Source organism: Malania oleifera, chromosome 9 (genome assembly GCF_029873635.1).
Source record: "Malania oleifera isolate guangnan ecotype guangnan chromosome 9, ASM2987363v1, whole genome shotgun sequence".
NCBI lineage: Eukaryota > Viridiplantae > Streptophyta > Magnoliopsida > Santalales > Ximeniaceae > Malania > Malania oleifera.
This window is the reverse complement of record NC_080425.1, coordinates 93379863-93405662: the sequence shown is the minus strand read 5'-3', so window position 1 is coordinate 93405662 and position 25800 is coordinate 93379863. Positions and strand designations below refer to the sequence as shown.

The following is a 25800-nucleotide window of genomic DNA, read 5'->3' as shown; positions in this document are numbered from 1 at the left end:
CAAGGATGACCACTATAAGCTCACTTAACAGGTGGAGCAACACCTAAACAACTAGGTCAATTAGCTGGGTTGACCTCAACCTACACCTTACCAGGATGGTGCACCTAACTTTCCTAATCAGGTCTAAGCCAATCCGGGACTATTCAACAGGGCTAGTCTCCCTCTTCAGGCCCAAGCCTAGAATACAACGAATATGAAAATTTTGCGTACAAGGAAATACTTCTTACACAAGAAGAAATGTACCACTACGCATAATATCACAAATCAATGTGCACTACCGAATGATAAGATATGATAAGCTCAATGTAGTTTTGATATCTACTCTCAAAATAATGCAAGTGTGGCATTCAGTTCGTGAGTGTATATGTAAGAATCTTTGTGTCAAGATAATGGAATCAATCACAATGCAGCAAAAAAGATTTTAAGCACAATTTAAATGTCTCAATAAATATTTTTCTCAAAATAAACCACAAGAGATATTCAAAAATGGTTTGTAAAAATTATTTTATCTTTGTGTCAAGATGATAATATCAATCAAAAGATATAGTAGCAAAGATCTTCACAATACAAGCAAATATCCCAAAAGTATTTTTCTCAAAAATAAGCACACGAGATATTTGAAAATGGTTTGTAAAATATTTATTTCACAAACAAAAAGTAATACGAACTCTTGAGTATTGCAATGATGATGCAAAACTCACAAGCTCTACAAAGTTTTCCTACGGAAAACTTATTAATGAAGTTTCCTAGAAAAACTTAAGCTTACTCTCGAATAAAAATATATCTTAATCAACTAGAACTAACGAGAGTGTAAGCTTAACTAGAGACTCACAATAGCACTCTTACTTAGTCAGGTTTGCAATGAGGATGAGTAAGAATGAAGAAATGAAGTTTGAATGTGAGAAATAGAGCTTTTGAAAATCAGAGAAAATTTTCTAATTGTTTTACTAATCTCACACTACTTTTTGCAAATGAGGGGGTATATATTGAGTTCCCCAAAATTATAACCGTTCAGGACATGTAGGGTAATTATTAGGATTGTTTAAAAACATTTTAGCAAAGTTAACCCTATTTAAAAACTTTTAACCTAGGTAAAAAAATTGTCCAACCTGAGAGCACTGGTGGACCGAACTTAATGTTCGGTAGACCGAGTGAAAGAGTTTGGTTGACCGTGCAAAAAATGAACTAAGAGTTCAGTCAACCGAACTTGCATGGTTCAAGGGCGATTTCTAATTCCGCGTGGTTCGGTTGATTGGGTCAATTTGAACTACGAGATTCGTTCGACCGGATGGTTGGGGCTTCTCCCGAGGATGTTTGGTCGACTAGAGTATTGGAGTTCATTTTCTAGTCAGTCGACTGAAGTGTCAATTGTTGACCCTAGGGAGGTTTGGTCGACCAGGAAGTTGGAGAACATTTTTGGTCGGTCGACCGAAGGGTTAAAATGTTGACCCGGTGGAGGTTTTGTCGATAGAAGAGTTCTGCATGTAGAAGTTCGATCGATCGAACATGCCCTTTTGTGCATTTCGGTCTTTTTCTTCTTATAAAGTTTTCCCTATTCATATGATTATCAACACTAAGATTATATGAGTCATTTTCATGCAATTTTGTGGGTCCTATGATCGATCTAAGGCCTTTGAGTATATACCCTAAAAATCTGGCGTTGATCGACCGAAGGATGATCCCTAAGGTCCATCTATGGTCTTGAGCTTATCTATCTTACCATGCAAGTAAAACATTAATTATTACGACCATGTTCTTATGTTACTATTATAGACCCAAAATGATAAATATAAATTGCAATAAACAAACATGCCGGGGTCTTAATTTTTCTTCAAGTTATTGCATGCCATCAATATAATCTAGTTAATATGATCCTACACAAAAACTTGAAAGTCATTAAATACAAAGAGTATTTGTCATTATCAAAACTGAGAATGACCTATAAGGTCAACATAACATAAGTAACCATCTGGGTTCTAATACTATACAATACCTCTCACATAATATATATATTTTTGTTCATAAATACAATTTTCATATTCCTAAAATAGAATATGACTTTTACATATTTCCGAATAAAACTATTATTTCATAATCTTTGAATCATAACATCATAATAATACTGATCACGGAATTTGCGCCGACCATCATATCTTGGCATCTGTGTTGATAATTCCTCGGCATCTGCGCCAGCTAACATATTGTAATATACTTGAAGTATCTTTAATTTCTGTACTGATTATCATCTTTCTAAAATTACTGTAATATCATGCTTATTCCATGAAATAAAAACATATTCTAATATACTTTTAATACATTCAATTTATACTCATGTCACACGAGTGAGTAATTCAATATAATATTATCTGGCCTGGAAAACATAATTTACTGATAAAATATTATTAAATATAAAGTCATGATTTACCTAGTTCAACATCAGTATTTCCCAAAACTAATTATATCATACAAATAATTTCTGAAACATATACTGTATAATAAACATTAAATTTTCTGAAAAACTTGACTTAATCTATTTCCTTACCTGATTTGCTGAACTATGCCTACAGGAATTCTGAAATTATATCCGCGGCACTCACTCAAGCCCTGAATTTCAAAAAAAAGAAAAAATCCTACTTATTTAGTTCAACCCTAGAATGTCCAATATTTTAATATTTCCAAATCTACAATAATTAAATGACAATTAATCTTTAAATAATCCCCTTATCCTAATTTTGGGACTATGCCTACAATGACCACACGAGAAATCCACTCTTGTAGAGAATAATCCTTAGATTCTCGTGGTGGTGTCCGATCGTCAATTCGGCTTAAGATTTAAGAAAAATTGAGGTAAAAGTGAGAATTTACCTTAATCCAGGGGATATGCCTATGTCGCTCTTACGATAAATCCGCTCCGGTAGAAATATCGGTGGCCGAGAATGGAGTTCAGTGGTATTTTCTGATTTTCGATCAGTCGTTAGGCCGATGAAATCAAAGAAAGTGAGAAAGAAAACAAGGATAGAGAGAGAGAGGCAAAATGACGCTAGGGGAAGCTTCTGGGTGTGCGTATATTCAAATCAATTGAATCCTGAGGAAGTTCTTGAGGATTCCTATATATACATATATGTTTATAATATTTAATTAATTATATATATATATCATGATACTTTTATTTCTTTAATTAATCAATTAACTAATTAACAAATTAATTAATTAATTATTTTTAATTTAATTAATTTTAATTTATTATTTTATTATTCTTTTACTTTTGTTTTTATTTTTATTTTTATTTTATTATTATTATTTTTTTACATTCACTACATCCTTTTGTAATAATTATTTTTGGGGCGTTACGATACTTCTACTAAGTAGACCAATTTAACCTTTTGTTCTTGGCCATTTTGCAAGGTTTTTTTAAGTGTGACTAGTTGGTCTTTGTATTTTTATATTTCATGGTCTCATAACATTGTCCTTTATGACTTAATCTTGCTAGACCTCTCCTTTTTTCTGCACATGAATTGCTAAAAGAGAAATCATAGTATTATTAGTATGTTGTTTGAGCATGTGTTTATCGAAACTCTTGTTTGTATTTGTATCTTCAAATATGCAATTTTTATTACCATTTGTCATTGTCTATTAAATAAGGGTCAAGGTGTTGGTTTTATCAACTCATTACCATTCTAAGGTGCATTACAATATTTTTGAGGGCTACGCTTACGTATCGAAGCATTTTTGCATACGTTAATCTTTCTTTCTCTTGCATGTTCAAATTGTGACGTACAAATCATGTGTACTTGTGCAATTGCTAGGTAGTTAATCTCTGACTAATATCCAAATGCAATAATTATGATTTGAAATTATTATTCGTGTTTTACCCAGTGCCTGTTGTGTCAAGATTGATAATTCGATTCTACCAACTAATTTACATAAGTCCGAGTATTTTCTTTCAAAGGCTTTTTGAAAGATCCATGCATGTTTATATATACAGTAACTACTAATTAAATGCAATCTCCACCACCTAACTAAAAACATGATAAAATATCGATGTATCACGTATAGACAATAACATATACTAGAAACTTGATTTTTGCCAAATAGAGGGTGTGTTCAATCGCGCAAACTGGATGCCAAAGCAATTCACTAACAACACAAGCCTTAATAAGTTTTGCTTCTCTCTTTTCCTTAATCAAATTCATATAAATTTAATTGTCTATCTAAATCCAATTTGCTTCTTTTTTTTTACCCTTTTTTTTTATAGCTTCTTAGCTTTCTTGGACTTTGGAGCCAAAGTGCTCGTGGCCTTCTTCTTTCTTTTATTTTTTTGGGTGGGGGGCTCCTAGGAATTGGAGGAGTCAACACATTCGTTGGTCTAGAGTTGACTACGAAACCTCCACTTTCCCTATCTAACATGTACATTTGTTAATATTAAAATCAAATCCTAATCTTCACGCCTATAAATTTTGTTAGCCATGTGCAATCAATAGGCCATAGGTCAACACATTTTGTTTGAGAAAAGAAAAGGAAGAAAGAAGAATGAAATTATTATTATTTTTTTCAATTTATTTTCTTTCTACTTCAAAAACTATTAAAATAAAATCTTGTTTTAATATGTTTAAAAAATTAGTAAAAGCAAATATTAATGATATGTGGACTCAAAGTTTTATTCATTGATTTGCTATGCATTTTTTCACTTTTTTTTAATTACCAAATATGTAAAGTAGATTCTTTTTTTCATTTTCATCCTTACGTTTTTTAAGTTGGAAATAGGGCTTAAATGCACTCTATGTACCTTACTCGTAGCTTGATTCAAATCTCCGACCCTTCATTTTAAGTTATGAAAGATAAATTATAGTTTGGTCAATGCGCTTAATATGCCTGTCTAATAAGATTAAGAATTCATATTTTTAATCAAATGAGCCGATAAAAAAGAGACATTGAAAGCAAACTTAAAATTGTTTGACCTTGTATTAAAAGAGTTGATAAAACTCTAGTGGATGTATAAAAGCTAAATATGATTACATCATTTTTTAAACCACCAAAGACATATTTTTCATTCCAAATACATATATTTTATATTTTACTTTTCATTGACTATTGAATAAATTATAATGTTAAAGTTAGTGTCTTGAGACAATCTCCAATTTTCTTGACCCATTCAATATGCAATAGTAGATGGTAGGAACTAACAATTATTGTCATACTTTTATCACACTAATGCTTATTCTAGGGAACTTTTATTTTATAAAATAAATAAATAAATAAAATTAATAATCTCATTTATTTATTTTTATTAGAGTGGAGAGGACTTGTGTAAAAATTTTAACTTCTAAGTTTAATTGAAATAACCCTTTTAAATGTTAAAGGGGTTAAAGTATCATACCTTAAAATAAACTAATTTTAATTTTTGACCAAATAATTTGACAATTCACACGTATTATTTTCCATACGATTACTTTTCATCATAAAATTCGAGTTACTAGATTTTTAACGGCATTAAATTATTAATTGACCTGATATAAACTCATAATATCTTTTAATACTAATTAAAATTAACTAATTAATTAAGATAATGTATAGAAAAGGATCAAAGTAGGAAATTAATTGATTGAAGCAAGAAAAAAGAAGAATGGAAAACATGCAACATATAAAAATTATTAAAGAGTCTTTTCATATAGAAAAAGTAACATTTGACTTCCCAATTCTGATTTTTTAAAATTAAAGTTTTATTTGGTTGGTAAAATAGTTATTTTTTTGAAATAAAATAAAATATAATAAGAAATTTAAAAATACAAGTGATAGTTATTTCTTTATATATTTCTTTTTATATCATCAAATGTGTGATAAGGAATAAGTATTTTCATACTCAATTTCTGAATAATTATTTCTTACATTTCTTATGATAAATTGAACTGTTAAAGTCTCATATTATAAGTAATTTATTTTTAGGGATAGACATTTTAAAAACTAAATGAAATTTAAAAATTAAGTTTTTAATAAATTATTTTATCGTATGAGTGTTTTAATTTTTTTTTTCTAGTGTTTGTGCAAATTTGAATAATGTAAGTAACATTACATATTTTTAATATAAAAATAAATTTGTATGAAAACTACCAATATTCCTTTAGATTAATAATAATTTATCTTTCAAAATGAAAATATCTTAGCATTGTTAATTTACCAATTTAGAGAATTATATTAATTAAATTGTCAAGTTTTAAGACCGTTGCATTTATTTCCTTAACATTCTCATCACTTGGTAATCATCAATACCACCGATAATATTGCATTTATTTTTTCACATATTTATAAGAAATTTTGTATTAAAATGATCAAGTTTTTTTTTAAAAAAAACTTAATAATTAATAAAAAACAAAATTTGAAATCTCAAAAATCTAAGTAAAAAAAAAAGTTTTAAAAATATTCAATTCTCTTTTCCCTGTGTTGATCAAAATAAGTTTTGCAAATTACAAATTGAATTCTTGAAATTTGATTATGAAAAGTTCCTCATCATAAAAAATAACATTTCACTATCTAAGTAAAATTCTTTTATCCAAAAAAAAGAAAGGAAGAAATGCCAATATACATGGCATGACCTATAAGGACCATTTCCTCCGTCTCTCTCTCTGCTCATTATTCCACCCACCACCTACTTCTGCAGACCGCTGTCCTTCTTCTTCTTCTTCTTCTTCCTCTGTTATGTTGATGGGATACCTCTCCTGCAGAGCTGAATCTGCCATTTCCACCTCCAATTCCCAAACCCCATCTTCCAGACCCACACCCGACAAGGCAGAAAAAGCCATCAAGATCCAGCACTTCGAATACAGCGACCTCGAAGCCGCCACCAATGGCTTCTCCGACCAGAAGCTCCTCGGAAAAGGCAGCCACGGCTGCGTGTACAAAGCCGTCCTCCGCAGCGGCCGCCTTGTTGCCGTCAAGAAGCCCTCTCGCGGTCGCGCCGCCGCTCTTCGCGACGCCTCTTCCGCCCCAGAAATCGCCAGCGAAGTAGAGAACGAGATCGACATTTTGTCCAAACTCCACAGCCCCAGACTCGTCAATTTGGTGGGTTTCACCAATGGTTCCAAAGACCGGCTTTTGGTGGTGGAGTTCATGAGCAACGGCACCCTTTACGATGTTCTTCATTCCAGTTCTCGACCGCCCAGTTGGGGACGAAGAATCCGGTTGGCTCTGCAGACTGCAAAAGCCATCGAAACCCTCCACTCGTTGACCCCACCGGTGATTCACAGAGACATCAAGTCTGCGAACGTGTTGATCGACCGGAACTTCAATGCTCGGTTGGGCGATTTCGGGCTAGCACTCCGGTGCCACGTCGACGATTTCCGGCTCCGGTCGACACCGCCGGCAGGTACAATCGGGTACCTCGATCCCTGTTATGTGACCCCAGATAATTTGAGTACTAAAACTGATGTGTTTAGTTTTGGGATTCTTTTGTTGGAGATCATTAGTGGTAGGAAAGCATTTGATGTTGCTCATTCGCCCCCTTCCATTGTGGATTGGGCTGTTCCCCTTATAAGGAAAGGGAAGCTTTTAAGCATATACGATCCAAGAATATTGCCTCTGAGAGATCCTTCTCTAAGGAAGCAATTAGCTGTAATCGCCGCCAAGTGTGTGAGGTCTTGTAGAGAGCGAAGGCCTTCAATGAAGGAGATTGTTGATTGTCTTACTGGCTTGAGTAAAATGGTTCCTCCGCATACATGGAATGGTTTTAGCAATCCATGCTTGATGGTAGAGAATGTTGGATGCCCAGTTGAGTTCGGGAATGCAAATTTGAATCTGAGGCAGAAGGGTCTTGAAGGAGGGAATTTAGATGCCGCAGATGATAATTTTGATAGGCCATTGAGAAATTCAAGAAGAGTTTACTCTGATCTGGGTTTCAGGAGCAATCTGATGGATCTCATCGCTGGAACTGATAGGAACTCTGAATTTATGGGAGATGGTGATGGGGTTGAGCCTGGATCAAAATTGGTGAATCACAGTTCTAGTTTAAGATTTGGAAATAGAAGATTTGTTAGGAGAGGAAGAACTCAGTCTTTGGCTTGTGGTGATGATAAGGACAATGTATTTCGCTGCGGGCAAAACCAATCAGTTGGAGAATGTTCAGAATTGTTTTTGAGAAGAGATGACATGCGTTTAGATTTTAGTGCTCATGCAGCTGATTGTGTGTGATTTGTCTTGTTGGCTCGATAATGAAGCAAAGTTCAAGGCTGTAAGCTTCTCTTGCTTGCAAATTTCATTGTTGGAGATTAGTTTGTGGTTCATTTATTTGTTGATTTGTGTTCATTACAACGTTAATGTATTGTTGAATCTGTTATATATTTAAATCAAGGGCACATAAATGCTGTCCCTTTTATAACTTGTTCTTTCTTTCCACCACCCCCCCCCCCCCCTTCTTTTAGATTTATTGTTCAAAGCTAATGTATGACGAACATGGTGCATGATGCTTTGCATTAAGCTGCTTAAGAATTATTCAATTGCGTGTAATATGATTCACTCCCTCCATAATTTTATTTAAAGCAGACGTTGATCCTATTATTTTACATTGGTATTACTATTTCTATTGTGAAGCCACAAGTTGCATACTTCGTCAAGTCTTGTTTTTATTATTTCAAGAATAGCTACACTACTGTAGTTATTCTCTCTTTTTTTTCCCCCATAGAAGAAATTTTTCTAGCGGACTAAAGGAAACTAATGAACTCTTCTGACTTCACACGCTAATTTTATTACTCCCAAATAGTTGAACTTTTCTGACTTACGCAATTATGAATTTGTTTCTATGAATTTTCAGGAACATCCAACATCCAACATCTCCAAAACATTTCATCCGAACATTCACTTTAGAATTTTGGTCACACTGGTCTTGCTTGAAATGTGCCCATTTTTGCTCTGTTTATACCAGCTGGAATAGCTGGCAATTCACAGATCTGGGTCTGTTTTACCTTTAGAGTTGATCTTTGTTGGTCATGACAAATCTGACGGAGACAGAACAACTGCTTGATAGATCATGTTTGGGGTTCCTTTTACCTTTGGAGTTGATCTTTGTTGGTCATGACAAATTTGATGGAGCAATTACTTGTCAAAATAGGCCCCTTTTACCTTTGAATTTGATTTTATCTTCTTTGTTCGGTTCTCACCATTGGCTTCACAGATCCATATCAAAAACTGTTTAAGACTATCTGACAGGGTTAAATGGTGGCCATTTGGCATTTTGGGGATTTAAAATCAGAGAGTTTGGTAACCAATGGTTGTCGTGAGCCCTACCTAGTTCACTGAAAGTAATTTATTTATACACCTAAATACTAACTCTTGTTTGTTTCCCTTGTCAGTTCTGTTTTTGTACTTTCCTGCTGAATTTGTTTAGGAAAAATGTGCATCCGTTCAGGATCAGCTATGTATTAATCTATTTTGTGTCATATGCGCTGTTGGTGTTTCCTTGTATAACTGAAGACAGTTTTTATCTGATAGTATCCGCAGTTTGTTTTGTAACAAAGCATCACCCAATCAAACCCAGCTTTTGTTTTTTTTGGGTGGGGGGGTTATCACTATATGTGTAATTATATGAGGGTGTGGGGGTGAGTTGTGTTTATCTACTGTTACTACATGTTTGGTACAGTGGAATCGAGTGGAATGGAATCGAATTTATTACTTGATTTTGTTATTTTTTCCATTCAAATTTTTATTCTATTTGCAAACCACAAACATGATGCAAGTGTTGAACATTGGAAAAATAGTGTGTATTGTGCACTTTGGCTGCGGCCTGTGTTGCAAGTTGGCAACTTGGCTCTCTCCTTGACAAATTGAGTGCAGATGCCTTGGCATGAGTCTACCATGAGTGATTGAACAAGTTGTTATGGTGGAACAAGTTTAAAAGTATAGTTAATTGGGAACAATTTCAGTACCTTCATCATCATCTTCTTCTTCTTCTTCTTATTATTATTATTATTAAACAAGGGCAACATGAAGTCATGGACACCATTGGGCATTTGAACTCTTGGGTGTGTTAATTCTTGAAAAATAACAGAAACACAGATTTGTCTGTTTGCTTATTAGGGAATTTCTGCAGAACTTCTGGAAATTTCTGTTTGCTTCCAAGAAATGGACCACACAGATGCGAGGGCTCCATTTAATTGGAAATATCGTTGCAGCCAAACAGAGTCTTCAGTAGAGGCAAGTTGGCTTCAATTATCAAAGGCATGGAGAAACTGGGCCTGTGATTGGTTTGAGACTGCAAAAAGATGAGATGGTGTCTTCTTTAGCAGACAGCAGTAAGCCATGACATATATTCTCCTCACCATTTCAAAGCTTACAGCTCATAATACACACAAACACACACACACGCATGTATAACCAAATTGTAATGTGACCCTTTTTAGTCATAGAACTCATTAGATCAATTTATGGTTAGGATCTTATAAATTAATATTATTCTCTTTTTCTTGCTCAAAGCTACAAAATAATGTTAATTTGAACTTGATTACTGATATCGACGAACAAGGAATGATATTGCAATTTAGTTACGAGTTCAAGGAGTTGAATGTCGAAATCAAAATACCAAAAATATGAAGTATGGTTGAGTGAAATTCCAAGGATTAATTGCAAAATTTTACCTATTTTTCTAACGTGTGCAGCCCATTGGTCCTTACCACAAGAGTGGACACTTTTTTTTTCCCCTTCTTTTTTTGACCATCTTGAATGGACCCATGTTATATGTGACTTTGTTTTTGGGCCTGGATCCATTCATTATTGTGTCTTCTTATAGTTGTTTCATAGAGAAAATTGTGAATCATGAAAAGAAATTGTTGGCTTTGATAAGGGGAGATGGATGATCATATAGGAGGTAAGTACATGTACTTGTTTTACCAAAGCTAGTGAAATGTCAAAAGCCACTCAATCCCCTTCCCAGCCTTTGGCAACAAGAAGTTGCATGTGGGAACTTTGGGCATATATATATATAAAATTTTGATTTTTTTTAAGATTACATTTGGTTCATACACTATTTACTTTTTAAGAATAAGCCATCATAACATAAGTATTTGATATCTTACAAAATGATGATGTGCTGTTATCATGAAGCAAGCGATGCTGCATTTTTTTTTTTTTTTTGTTAATGAATGCATAACATAAAACAAATAAGAAATTATTACTTCAAATTTCATTTTGGAAATCTCTAATTTTATCCTATTCCATGTTTGAAGGAATTACATAAACATTTCTCAAAAATGAAATTTTTAAAAAATTATATTATGAATTATCTCTATCAATTTTATTACATTTCCCATTATATTTCATTTTGTTCTTAGAAATAGACATTTCGTAAAATGAGATTTTTATAGGTTTTGCCACTACGTACGTGACATGATCTTAAAGGGAATTATTAGAAAGGGAATTCCTTCTTTTTGGTCTATTTTTTAACATTCCAAATTTATCCCTATAAGCATCGATAAAAATTTCAAAAAATTCTCTATAACTATTCATATATATTATGATATTTCCAAAATGTCCCTATAACTACACTATTATTAGAAAATAGATTCTGTTTTCTTGGTCCCATTTTTAACATCCTCAATATGTCCCTATAACTTTTCATAAAATTGTGGAGGACGTGTATCGTGCAAGAGCTAGCATTACAAAAGAAGAAAGAAAACTAGTTTTAAGTTAGAAGCATCTTACATGGGAGGCTCACAGTAACTTTTTACACCAACTTTTTCTTACAGTCACCAAATTATTCCTTCCTATCTCCAACTTCTCACAAGAATGCATTTTTTATTTTTTTGCCCAATCAAATTCACTTCACAATCCATTGCTCATACAACCTCACCATCCATATATGTTGAAGCATTCCTGTCTGCTTTACATTTTTGTAGTCTTATAAAATAATTCATTCATGGCTTCCCTAAATTTTATTTTTTATTTTTCGATTTTAAAAATTCTTCAATATCTCCCTCCTCATCAGTAATCTGAACCTAGGGTGACAAAAAGGGTCAATACCAAAATCGTGATTTGTTACCCACTTATTTAGATCGGATTTGAATTTGAGAGGAGACTAAATTATATTTTTAACCGGGTGCTTATAGGTACCCATTTATGACCTATTTAATAACCCAACGAATTTGAATTTATTTGTTCACCCGTTAATAAAATGAATCAACCCAAATCCAAAACTATTTGATACTAACATGTTTATAACCAGCCCAAACCCAATCCATGACCCGTTTTGCCACTCCTACGCCACTCCTACCTCGACTAGTTTACTCATTCACAGGAAAAGTTTCCTCCTTCACAGCAAATATATTCTGCCCCTCAGGTGTTTTGGATGGATCCCATTTTCAAAATACCAAGGTCAAGCTTTCTCAAGTAACAGGGTAAAGACTGCATCAATGCTCAATGGATAAATTTTCTACACATAAACCAACAGATTTTCAAGGGTAATTCGTTGTGTAAATGCCAACACCTAAAAAATCTGAAAACTTGAATTTGCAATACAAATACTGAATACAGAGACTGATTTGATTTACTATTATTATTTTCTTTCAGCACATGAATAGATCAGACACATGACACACTACAAAATATACAACATGTCTTGAGCAAAGGCAATTAAGATTTGACTTTCAAACCCCTAAATCGAGATTTAATGTAGGAGCCTATCTGGTTCCAAAGCGAATAACTGGTTCCCATGAACTGTACCCTCACCAATTTTCTCATTCCTTCCCTGGAAAATTCCAAGTCCCTGGATATGCCATACTGCAAACTTTCTGGTTCCTCAAGCAGAGGCAATCCAACAGATCCCTGGGACTCTAGGTTTCGAATCCACCCACGTAGTAAATAATTCACTACCTGTATAAAAGTGAGTTCAAATGTAACAGCGTTTCCATAACAAAGAACAGGGGTCACTAGTACAAAGAAATTACTTCTTTTGCAGCACACTCAACTTTGTTAACATTACTCACACTTACACATGACTGTAAATACTGATTTAAGCAATCATATACTTTCTGAGATTCTTCCGCCCTTACTATAGAACGCAGCAAAAACTGTCTTCCAAGGGACACATAAAGCAACAGTCGACTAATGCAACTTTTAATCAGCCATTACCGGGCAACTTTTAAAGCCTGATTATGTATCTCCACTCATATTATTATACTCGAGTATCTAAATACTGAGGGAAATTATAAGTTAGTCGTGACACGAGTAATTGAAATCTATTTTAGCCCCTGTACTTTTAATTAGCACAAATAACTACATAAGAACTTGTACATATTAATTTTATTTGATTAGAATTGTCATTATAACAGTTCATTGGTATTTATGAATTAAAGGATAAGAATTAAGGGAAAGCCCTTCTCTCTTATGACCCAAAGGATATAACTAGTTATGAAAAGAAAAGTATATATAATTTTTTGAATTATTCTTTGCAAACTACACACTTAAAGCCATAATGAGAAGCAATCGCTTCATGACTAAAACTTCTTGATCCTTTTTTTTTCCTTAGGCTAGGCCCCAACAACTAATAGTAATTGAATGTATAATACTAATTCAACATTTTATACATGTGAGTGAGATTCACTAACATTGTTATATTTAATTAGGATGACAAATGTAAATGCATGAAATAATGTTCAAGTACTTAAGTATACTCATCAAAAGTATAGGGACTAAAACAAAATTTCTTAGTAGTTACAAGAGCTAATTTATAATTTCTCTTGAACTATTGGATTATTCAACCACAAAAAATAAGTTTGAAAAAAGAAAAACCATTAAGGCATTCAAATTTAACATTTCTTACCAAGATTTTTTTTTTTTTTTTTGCTTTTACAATAGTAAATTTAATTTAAAAAAAAAAAAAAAAAAAAACCTCAAAGCAAGGGACCTAGGAATCGAGAGAGAGAGGTAGTTTAAGTGCTACTCAATCTCCACAGACATCCAACATTTGAATAAAGAACAGAAACCTAAGAAAGGGAATAGTGATGCACTCCTCAACAACCACCACCACCAAGCATCAAGTTCCATTAGGTGGGACTGGTTGTGAGTCCTTTATTGCCATCCCACATGATCTATAGCAGTATCCCCCAAAAGTTGGATTGTCAAATCATTGCTCACCATCTTTGTGAAAATTATTATGTGTCTACCTACCCTCACCCCTATTGCCATTGAAGTTAACTAGATCTTTTTGGTGCATTATTTAGCTCACGATGCAAGTGCCCAGGCCATATTTACTTATCTAGGTGTTATGCTTAGTGTCACGGTCCCACATTGGATGTCTATTAGAAAGATTTTGGGCCTGTAAGGATGGGTTGGACTCCAACTATGTGAGACACCTTGTATAGGACAAATCCGTGAGATCGATGGTCCAAAGCGGACAATACCTCACCGGCAGTTGGGTCCAGGACTATTACATTTGGTATCAGAGCTACCTTGGGGGTACTGTCATGTGAGTGGATCCTGCACAAAGGTGTAAGCTACATCGGATGTGAATTAGGAAGATATTAGGTTTATAAGGGTGGTCTGGAGACTCTAGACTCCAACTATGTGAAGCGTCTTTTATAGGACAAATCTGTGAGACTAGTGGGCCAAATTAGACAATACCTCACCGGAGTTGGGTCCAAGACTGTTACACTTAGCTTACTACAAATGTGTTTATTTATTAACTATCTATTAGACTTATACCAACTCATCCACCTTTTTTTCTTTTTTCCTTTTTTTTGTTCTTTTTTTTGGTGGGGGGGGGGGGGGGGTAAAAAAAGAGGGCAGCACCTCCTTTCTTTATTAGAAAACCCCTCACTTATGGTGGAGGAAAACCGTGGTTCCAACAAAACAAGCTACAAACAGATAAATGCGAAACATAACAAAACGAAACGAAGTGAAAACAACACATTAGACTCTTAAATTACCAACTCATCCACCTTGCATTATCTTTAAGAAACTCTTCCTTTTTAGATATGTTACTTCTAATTTACTCAACATTTTGATCGGTTCAATATAACAGGTCCTACAACTATCCTACTTTTCTTTTAATTTTAATGGTACTCGCAATGACACTTTCACAAATCACTTCCATTTTGCCTTTAACTCTGTATTCCGTCCTCTTTATTTGTCCCTTCATCTTGCATAATAAATCTTAAGTAGTGAAAGCTTACAGTGCAAGAATTTCTTGATTATCAAGTTTCATATTTCTAAAATTTTCTCCAATACCCCTCCTGAAATGACTAAAATTACATTTATGTGTTGTCTTAATTCTATTACAACCTTGAGATTCTAAAGCTTCTCTCCACAATTCCAAGTTCGAACTTATATTCTACTCCACCTTCTAGTTTCATAAATCAAGACAATATCACATGCAAACATACATCGAGAAATATCATTTTAGATATTCCTAGTAACTTTATACCTCACTAAAGCAAAAATATAAGGACTCAAAACAGTCTTGATGTACACCAATTGTGATATGAAATTCCTTAAACTCTCCATCTATAGTCCTAACATTGGCCATTACTCCATCAAACGTATCCTTATTGACATCAATGTAATCTCAATTAAAATGCTTGCCTGTCACAAGCAATTGGATGTCTGATTTTCCCCCTAATCCTGTCATTTTTCCCATCAACAAAATTTATGAATCCCTTGCATGTGAAGGAACACGAGGTTCTGCTTCACCCTAAAAAATGTCTTCCACGGTACCTCATCAATTTCTGTGACACTGGCATGTACCCATCCATTGCTGGTTAGGTCACTGATTTTTATCATCTCTCTAATGCAGCTACTGATATGATAATCTGAAGTAGGTATTATTCTTATTTTTAAGATTTCTTGTCTTCTACAAAAACAAAAGAATAAATCTTCACCAAATTCATCATTTCTTTCTGAAATACTTCTTTATAAAATGCGTTGAGCATCTCTCACACACTGCAATAAACCAAATAACCAATACACTAAGTCCCTCAATTTATATTGTTGTGCAGTATCTTCAGAGTTCTCTTAGTGATGCTCAAGATCAACATCTCAAATTTATTTTTAGCACTAATTTGAGTGAAGGCATGAAGTACAGGGACCAACCCATCCCGCAACTGCTCCAGAATTGCTATAAAATGCACTTCTAAGTTAACAGGCAACAAGATGCATACCTCAGGAACTTCATCATGGGGGCAATGCCCAGCAGGGCTGATCTCATAATATGGAACTTCAGGTAGCTGTTGTTTCACCTGATGACCCCAAACAGGCTTCACCCAAGGGTCTTCCTTCCCATACATGAGACAGATTGGTACATTGTTCATTTGACACCTGAAAATCAAAATACATATGAGCTGGAATTACTCAACCTGAAACAACAAATATAGGGCATATATAGTACATATACAGTTTGAGGTTAGCTGTTTAAGCTTCTGCATTACTTACCTAGATAAGGCTTCCCTAAAGGACAATTGTCCTTGAGGAGCAAACATAATTGAGGCAAATGATGCAGCAGCAGCTGGGTGTTGGGTTGTTTCAAGTATACGAGAAAACACTTTGTCAACCTTTGTTGAATGATCTGCATAAACTTGCCTAAGCACCTCCCCAATACTTCGAGGATCACTTATTTTCTGCCAACTGATTAACATAAACATAGAAGTTCCAGGGATTCAACACTGGTTCCAGAACAGAGGCAGCGCAATACCTTCTTCCTCAGGAAATGGAACTCCTAAAGTATTCCTAAAGATTCAATTCTCATAATGGATCATGGACAAGAAATAAACAAGTTTTTGTCATTTCCTTTTCAAGTTAAAAGACTTATGTGGATTATCAAAGAATGTATAATGTGACCTTAAGAAATAGGAATGCCAGATTCACAAAAAGGAAGAAGCTCCTAACAGGATCACTTGTCCTAATAGTTCAATTCTCATAATGGATAAAATACAAAGAATCTCATCTTTTTTTTCCAAGATAAAAGCCTTAATGTGACTTCTTAGCAGACACCAGAAGGAAATATTATCCTTTCAGGTTAAAAATGTACAGGCATATATGCTGACTTTAAGAAATGGGGTTACAGGTAACAAGGAACTACAGTCTAATAACCAATGTAATGTAAACTTACACCAGTTCTGTGAGCTTTCTCACACTAGTAGGCAGAGGAAATGTGCCAGCCCATGGAAACAAACTTGCTAGCCTTGGAGATCTCATAGGATTAGGAAGAAATCCCCAGAAAGGTGTTGCATTGAGCAATGTGATACCCTTCACCAAATGAGGGTTGCATGCCGCAAAATATAGTGCAACAAATCCTCCTAAAGAATTTCCCACAACATAAACTGGTTCACCAATAACCTGAAACAAATATAACCAATGTAGGATTACTTTTTACTTACTAAATCGTCCACCCTCTTCTCTAATTCTAGAACATTTACACAATTTTAAAAATTACATATCTCAACACCAGTGTAGATGAAACAACCTTATCCTCCACTATACTTCATTGATGGCCCCTGCAAGATGATAGCAAGGACATTTCCAAAAGCAGGCAACTTGATCCCCCCATCCCACCTTCCCCCAAAAAAGAAAAAAAAAATACTGGAAATAGATTACAAAAATGTTAAAGCCTTACCTTGAAAGTGGTAGAAGGCAAACATAACAAGGATAGAGTTCTGAATGAAAAGGTGTTTGTTTGCAGTTGATAATCACCAAAAATAATTTCTAGACTGATTTGTACAGTAATTGCAAAGATTCACAATGGTTGGCAGGAAATACTACTTTGGTCAAAATATGAGGCAGGGTGGACATCGGGTTAGCAGAAAACCACATATATAATAAGTGCACTTTAAATGTTCTTTTTCTCAAGAGTTTTTACAAAAGAACCACTTCAGAGATGAAGCTCAGCAATTCTCTAGCAGATTGGGATAATGGAATTAATAGGCTCATGAAAGTAAGAAACAAGGTAGTGTTTGAGAATAGTCCTTTCCATTTGGAAGAGACTGCCTTCAAAGTTCTGGGAGATATTAAGGCTACATCTCGGGTAAAAACAGATTCTGAAAATCATTTAGCCTGTGTTTCTTTACTCTTTTTTCAATTGTAATATTTTCTTTCTTTTCTATTGTTCTCATTTTCAGGCTGGCTGCTCTTTTCTCTTTCTTCTCCATTGTATTTCTCCCGCCTGAGCTAATTTATTCTCTTACCTTCTTCCAAAAAAAATGTTGAATGCTGCTACTGAATGTGCTGTTGTTGGGGACTCAAAAAGATCCAAAAACATAACAGCAATTTTATTAACTTTAAAATAAGTTCTTACAATAAGAAATCCTCCAATTTGATTGCTATGTAGGTTTGGACTTGGTAAGCCTCAATGGTATACCCACAAGTTGTGCTTGCATCAGGATGAACCAAATTAATTTGAAGCTTCAGAAAAGTGTAGTAAATCGAATTTGTGTTTGAATTTCTTGAAGGGGACGACACTTGAATTTAGCTAATTAGCATGCTTGACTGCTTTTGTTTGAAATTTCCCACCAGAGAGAGAGTAGAAAGAGAATTATCACATAAATTTTGTATAGCTTTTGAGCTTGCTTAAAAAGGTATCTCATGGTTAGAGAGTTAATGTTTCTACAGAGCTTTGAGGTACCTTTTTGCTACTCCCACAGTTGTCCAAAGCCCCAAGGCCCCCCAAATGACAGATGATGCCTTTATTTTAAAGAGTGACGTGAGATATTAATAATTTAGGAAGTTTCCAAGGCTTAATCAAATTTTGGCAATCATGGCCCTGAATTTGTTTGCTGAGCTAGGCTTTAGTCAATCTTGAATTGGGCTTTGTTAATTTGGACCTCACCCAAAAGTATGCTAATCACTTGCATCTAGTTCAAATAGACCCAAAGCTATTAATTGAACACGCAAATTTGGGTTTTAGCCTGATTAAGGTAAACATCATTCAGTTTAGGCCATTTAAGCCTTGTGCAGCTGGGCCTAGCACTATTTTGACTTCAACTCAGATACAAACTTTTGACTTTGACCAATTGGGGAGCTTCATATCCGAACTTCGGCTTGACAAGGCACCTTGTAAACCACGCAACAGGTAACCAACTGGTGCAACTCATGGGGGCAGTTGAGCCAACCACTGGCACCTGATAGCTTCTTGACAGCCACCAGCACATGATAGAAGCACCTCTGGCATCCAACATGTCCAGGCAGCTTATAGCATGGGACATGTATTTTATGCACACATACACATGAGAAAAAAGAGAGGAAGTAAAAATTTTCTTTCAAGACAGGATAGAATTTTTTATTTTCTACCGGTGTAAAAAAAGAAAAAAGTGCAATTCAGAAAAGAGGCAATTATTTGGGTACCTCTTCTATGAAAGCGCAGACTTGGTCCTGCCACAAATCAGTGGAGTAAACAAGCTCATTTGCCCAGGGTTCAGTTTCATCTCCAAAGCCCCACATTAACTCCTCCCTGTCAGTACCAAACCCTTCTTTAAACTGAGGAGTAGGATCTTCAAATGGCAATGACATGCCCTGCCCAAGAAAATCCATAGCCCACACTCTGTAATCGCGGCCTAGGTCTTTCAATTGCTTCTCATAATGGAAGGTACCAACACCAAAACCAGGAAGAAAGAGCATCGGGGGGGAACTAACATTTTCGGACCCTGATTTTGCATAATGCACATTGAGTTTAGGCTTCCATTCCCAAAAGCAACTACTTCCAGGAGCACCACAATCACCATTGATTTCATCTGGCAAACTAGGAATCAAAACCTTCGTTACTGATTTACCCCTTTCTGATATATTTCTTGCATCCTCTTCCCCATCAATTACATAATTATCATAGGCTCTCCTCAAGACCCTTGAATCAACGTTCCAAAAGCCTCCAAAAGCATTAAATGATATAGAAGCTTCCAGATAACTGAAGTTTCTTGGGCCAAAACTATGTCTATTAGAAAACCTCAAGTGTCCCCGTTTTGTATCCATTCTTGCACATACAACTCCATATTTTCTGGCAGCAGAGAGCTTTGACCATTGTGACCTCAAGCTTTTACTAACCAATTTCCTCCTTATATTTACAACATGACAGCATGGTGCAGAATGGTATGATGTAAGTTCCATACCAAGAAGCCACGTTCTGTAATACGCAGCCAAAGTAAAAGAATTAGTAATTATCTATCAGTAGCATAATTGGTCGGAGAGAAAACTCAGGAAAAGCAAAGGAAAAAAAATTCAATTAATTTTTTTTCTGGCATTTTTTGGGTTCCAAAGGACCGAAGCCCAATACAACTAAGCTAAATTAGGCCCACCTAAGAAGAGATTTTGCAATCCCATGTAATAGAAATCATAAGATTCAAAAATTCAATTTCTTTCTTTTCCAACATCTAATCAAGCAGTGAACTGGAGTTTAAAGGATAAAACTGACAGAAAATGAACTCACTATAAAATGGTCTGAGCAGCAAAATTTATTGCAGGAGACCAAAGTACTAGGAACAGTAAAAGAACCGGTAAAAAATCAACAAAAAAATGGAGAGATCAAATAGCATCTACAAAATTATCTGAGAAGAATATTAACTTTGTCAACAAAATATATATGACAACAAACACGAAGTAATCTAGAAGAAATGTACAGTCATCAGTCCAGTATAACTGTCTAACAAAACCCTTGGTATCATCTAGGTACGCTTCTAGAAATTCCTTCATTGTGTTGCAAAGAAAAAATAGCTTAGTTATATTAAAGTTGTTAATAGTGCACATGGTTCATCTAGTTTGGGTTGGCACATGGGTAGACAGAATTGATGCCACAAAAGTAATTCCATTTGTTCCAGAAGCAAATCTAAAACAAATATAGCCTTGGAAAGCTAACTACATAGACAGACAGCAATAGGTGGAAGCCCCTTTTTAATATCTCTGAAATAAAATCTTACAGTGTATTTTATTGTCCATATTTTTAATTTATATTTAATGGGAAATAGGAGTTTGAAATCAAAAGGCCAAACTATTAAAAATATACATGTTTTGGTAAATAATAGTTCAAAATCAAAATATTGTTTGGAATTTTAAACGCATTAACTTCTCTAACCATGAACATCTTAAACAAGTTATGTTGTTCAAATTGTGGATGTGCATGCGACTCAGCACCACCATGTTACTGTACATATTTCAACAGTGAAAAGGGAAGATTGATTCATGAGTTGTTTGATTAACAAAACTTCAATGCAAGAATGGAGTCGAATTAATCTGAATAAAGTAACAGATCCAGGACCTCATTTTTAATGAGCCAAACAATTTTATAGCATGATATATTAACATTCATTTACTCATCAATAAGGTTTTTTTCCACTTTTTGTAATAAACAATTTAAGTAGAAAGACAATTACAACAATCCACATTAAGTAGTAAGGCTACTTTTGGTTTGCATAATGCTTATTCCAAGGAATAGATTAGTTTTAGTAGGTTAATTACAATTATTTAAACAAGCAAAATGTTGTTATTATAAAGCAAATAACAATGTGAAACATTTCATGAGTCCATAATAAGGAAAAGACAAGGAATAACTATTCCCAAATTTCATTATGGGGATGTTTATTCCTTTCTTATTACATGTCAAATGAAATAATTAGGAATGTATAAGGAGTAACTAATCCCTTGATTCCCAAAATTTAAACTATATTCCATCTTCCAATGAATAGTTATTCCACCAAATCAAATGAGTCATAAGAGAAAACCTAGATATAGACATGGTGTCACAGGTGAGCTCAACAACAGGGAAAGAACATTCCATATCCGCAAGGGAATTAATAGCTTGAAGATTTGTTCATATACTTGTAAGTACCCAAGCACTTACATTTCAAGTCATCGCCTTGGAGTAAGCCCCTGGTTAGCTACTCCAAAATTTCTTATTCTAGTCTTGAAGAAAATGTCCCACAAAACTAATGAATTCATGAAGCCATTTAACAGTGTTTCTCCAACTCTTGACCATTTCGCTTTCTTTTATTTCTATTTACTCCTCTTTTCTGCATCTCATTTTCCCTTTACTTTTTTGCAACTTAAAAAATTTAAATCAGATAAAACATCCGTGAGGCAAAATGGAGAGGAAAAACTATAGGATCCAACAACCAATAATACATGATCTGGGACACTGCACAAGGGCATTCAAACGTGTGGCAGTTTCGTCCATTCTATTTTCTAACCAAGGCGTTTTGATATTTAAGCCACACATTAAACTATATTATTTAATCACTCTAGAGGAGTCTGGGAGAAACAAATTGACAAAGGGGAGAGCCTTGCAAGATATCAAAGAATCTTTACCAAAAAATAGAAGCATGTCTTCAAAACAAATTAAAGTTTCCAACAAGTAACTTTATTCCACTTACGAGGAGGAATTATAATTAGATTTCAAATACTGAGGACAATAAAAAGCAACATTAGCCAGCCTTTCTTCTGTGCCCCTTAGAATCAATCAGGAAATAACAGCTGGGAATAAGTGCATCCCATTACTCAAGCAATTTTACAGACCTTAAAAAAAAAAAAAAAAAAAACAGTATTGGAGAATCCTGTATCTCTCACAGAGCAGCAAGAGGATGGATATCCAAAAGCGAGTTGGTGGCTTGGAGATTCAATCATATATCTGCAAGTACTCAAGCCCTTAAATTTGGGGTGATAACCTGGGTTTAAGCCTCGGTTAGTCACTCTAAAATTTATTTTCTTCTGGCTTTGAAGAAATTTTCCCACAAAATTAATGGGTTCAGGAAGCCATTGACAGATAACACTGCTTCCCCAACTCTATATGGTTTTGTTTTCTTTTTATTTCAATTTACTCAGCTTCCCTAATCTCATTTTCTTCTATTTTTTTATAGCAGATTTTCCTCTACTTTTGTAAATTTAAAAATGTTAAATAAGATCCAACCTCCATGAGGCAAAAAAGAGAAGAAACTATAGGATCTAAATATCTAATGATACATGATATGATACTTTGTGTGCAAGCGCTTGCAAATATGTGGTGGCTTTGTCCATTCTATTTTCTGACCAAGCCACAATTATTTATTTATTTTTGGAAGAGATCTCATTGGGAGAGATTGCCCCCATGGAGAACCATTTAGCTCCACCTGTGTTTGAAATGAACAAACAATGTAGATATCAAAGCATTCTTATAATCAAGCCACACATAAACCATATCCTTTTCTCACCCTAGAGGAATTTAGGAGAAACAAGTAGACAAATGAGAGTGCTTCAAGAGATATCAAAGAATCTTTACCCAAACAATGGAAGAAAAACTAGAAGAATGTCTTCAAAGCAATTCAAGTTTCCCATCAAGAAACTTTTTTCCCACTCACAAGGAGGGATATGATTAGCTTTAAAATAGTGAGGCTAAGAGAAAGCAACATCACATTGCTTTTTTCTTTTCTTCTAAGCATAAAGAACAATCAACTAAAAGCATTATAAATGATCCAGAAGTTTCCTGCTGTTTGGTGTGCTTTAGGCAGAATCGGTTTCGCAAAAAATCTAACACCAGCATGTTTGATTGGAGAGAACAAGGGAAAAGCAAAGCAAAAAAAAAAAATTCCATTAATTTTTTATTTAACTCTTTCTGCAACCCAATTGAAGTTAGACAAATTAGCCACACTTTAGGTGCACATTTTGCTTCTCAATTCCCACGTAATAAACATCATCACATTCGACAATTCAACTTATTTCTTCTGAAACATCAAGTCAGCAATCAAACAGAACAAAACGAGAGGGACAAGATTGACAGAAGCAGACCTCCTTAGAAAATGTTCGCTCAATCAAAAGTAATTGAAACATGAAAAGAACCAGTAAAAACCCAATACAGAAAATAGACTAACAGCACATATGGAGTTCCTCTCCAGGAAAATATCAACTGAACAAAATATACGTGACAAGAGGCACAGGAATAGAAGAACGAGAAGGCATTTCCAAAATGAAAACGAAACCCGTTTTTGAGATCCTTTTTACCTATAATTTGCAGAGAGAATCGTCGGATACTTCGGCTTCTGTTCGAACTCAAAGCTAAGAGAGAGAGAGAGAGAGAGAGAGAGAGAGAGAGATTTTCAGTTGCTTAGACGCTTCTTCTTCCTTTGAAAGCCAGGAAAAAGAAACCAATTAAAATTCATTTTGGTTTAAATATTTTTTATATAATTATTATTAGAAATACAAAAGAACACTTTACCAAAAACATACAAATTCTTCTAAAAATTTTATTTAAAATTTGACCAAAAATTTATTCAAAAGCGCTAAAAATATTTCTCTTGAGATTTCAAAGCTTTTACTATATTACAGCTTCAGCTATATCACTTCTTTTTCCTTGAATTTCTAATAAGTTAATGATTTTTTTAAAATTTGAGAAAAAGTATGATTATATTTTTGTTATTATTATTATTATTGATAGAAGAAAATATATAATTAATATTCAATGAAAGAGATATTTTGATAAAATAGATTACTTTTCTTATAAACAAAATTAAAAAATAATGTATAACAAAATAAGAAAAAAAATGGCAAAATAATATATGAAAATAAAATGAAAAATAGGAAAACATAATTAAGCTCCTTCAGCTATTAAAATTAAAGATCTTAGCCATGGACAACACTCTCAAAAATTGTATTTTTAATTTAAAGAAATAATTGAAGAAATAACAATAACAACAACAACAAAATCAAGCCTTAGTCCCACTAAGTGGATCGGTTATATGAATTATTTTCCCTCCAATTTATGTGAAAATAGTTATGTGAATATTTTGGACAATTAAGAAATCTAAACTAACATAGGAGGGATTTCCTTTCATTACTAGTCATTGGACATGTATGTAAATTGAGGGCCGGCTCTTCACAATATGAGGCCCTAGGCAAATGATTTGAGATGACACTAATTTTTTTTTTCTTCATTTTTCATATCTGGATTCATATTTTCTCGTTGACATAATTAAATTTCAAAATTAACACTAACTATGAATTGACAAATTATGTAAACAAATAAAAATAAATTTAATAAATCTATAAAAATAATAGTTTGTTTCGGAAGCCCGAAGATCAGAAGATCGGAAGCCCAAAGATGATGAATACAAGAGCCGGAGTAAAAATCATAGAGAGACCAAGAGATGAGAGTGAGAGAGTGTGAGAGATGAAAAAAAATTTTTAAAGAGACTAAGAGAAAAAGAGATGAGAGTAATAGATAATTAGAAATATAATAAAATTGTTAGTTGGGAAGTCAATAAGACTTGAAAAAAAAAAAAGATTTAAATTGTATTTATTTTACATTTTTAAATATAATTTCATTTATTTGTTAGTTGGGAAGTCAATTATGGGAATAGAGCATAATAAATAATTTTAATATTATTTAATTAAAAAAAATTTTGGAGCCCAAAAACTATATTATTATATTAAAAAAAAATTTAGGGGCTCCAAAATTTTTGCGGCCCTAGGCGTGCGCCTCAACTGCCTAAAGGCAGAGCTAGCCCTGTGTAAATTTTTTGAACATATTTTAATCATTTTTCTTATAAAAAAAAAAATTCATTCAAGGGTGACAAATATCACCTTAAGTACAATCATTATTCACGCTCCGAAATTACTAAATTCTTTTTCAAGTTATTCTCATAACACCCTATTGTCCTAACACTTGGTGACTTAGAAATTCCATCTTATGCTTTTAAGTACCCAAACGCTTAAATTCGAGGTGATGATATTGCACTAAACCCTAATTTATCATTTAAAAAGACATTTTTCCTCTACTTTGCCGAAACTATTTCACAAAAGTCATGAATTTATAAAGTTACAAATAAATAATTTTGCTTCTCCCACTCCCTATATTTATTTTCTCCTTTTACTTTTCTTTATTCA

At 33.9% G+C, this 25800-nt stretch overlaps 2 protein-coding genes across 2 annotated transcripts; one reads left to right on the top strand and one right to left on the bottom strand.

The window, feature by feature from the left end:
* The first annotated feature begins 6608 nt into the window (after positions 1-6608).
* LOC131163961 (serine/threonine-protein kinase-like protein At3g51990) lies at positions 6609-8368 on the top strand. Its single transcript, XM_058120825.1, has one exon. The coding sequence runs from the start codon at positions 6694-6696 to the stop codon at positions 8179-8181; it is 1488 nt and encodes a 495-aa protein (XP_057976808.1). The 5' UTR covers positions 6609-6693; the 3' UTR covers positions 8182-8368.
* A 3997-nt stretch (positions 8369-12365) lies between these two features.
* On the bottom strand, positions 12366-24216 carry LOC131163960 (pheophytinase, chloroplastic). Its single transcript, XM_058120824.1, has 6 exons — positions 23920-24216; positions 19309-20080; positions 17081-17307; positions 16405-16596; positions 16134-16290; positions 12366-12849 (listed from the first exon to the last, which is right to left on the bottom strand). Exons 2-6 carry the CDS (start codon positions 20062-20064, stop codon positions 12610-12612), a joined length of 1572 nt encoding a protein of 523 aa, XP_057976807.1. The 5' UTR covers positions 20065-20080; positions 23920-24216; the 3' UTR covers positions 12366-12609.
* Positions 24217-25800: the final 1584 nt, after the last annotated feature.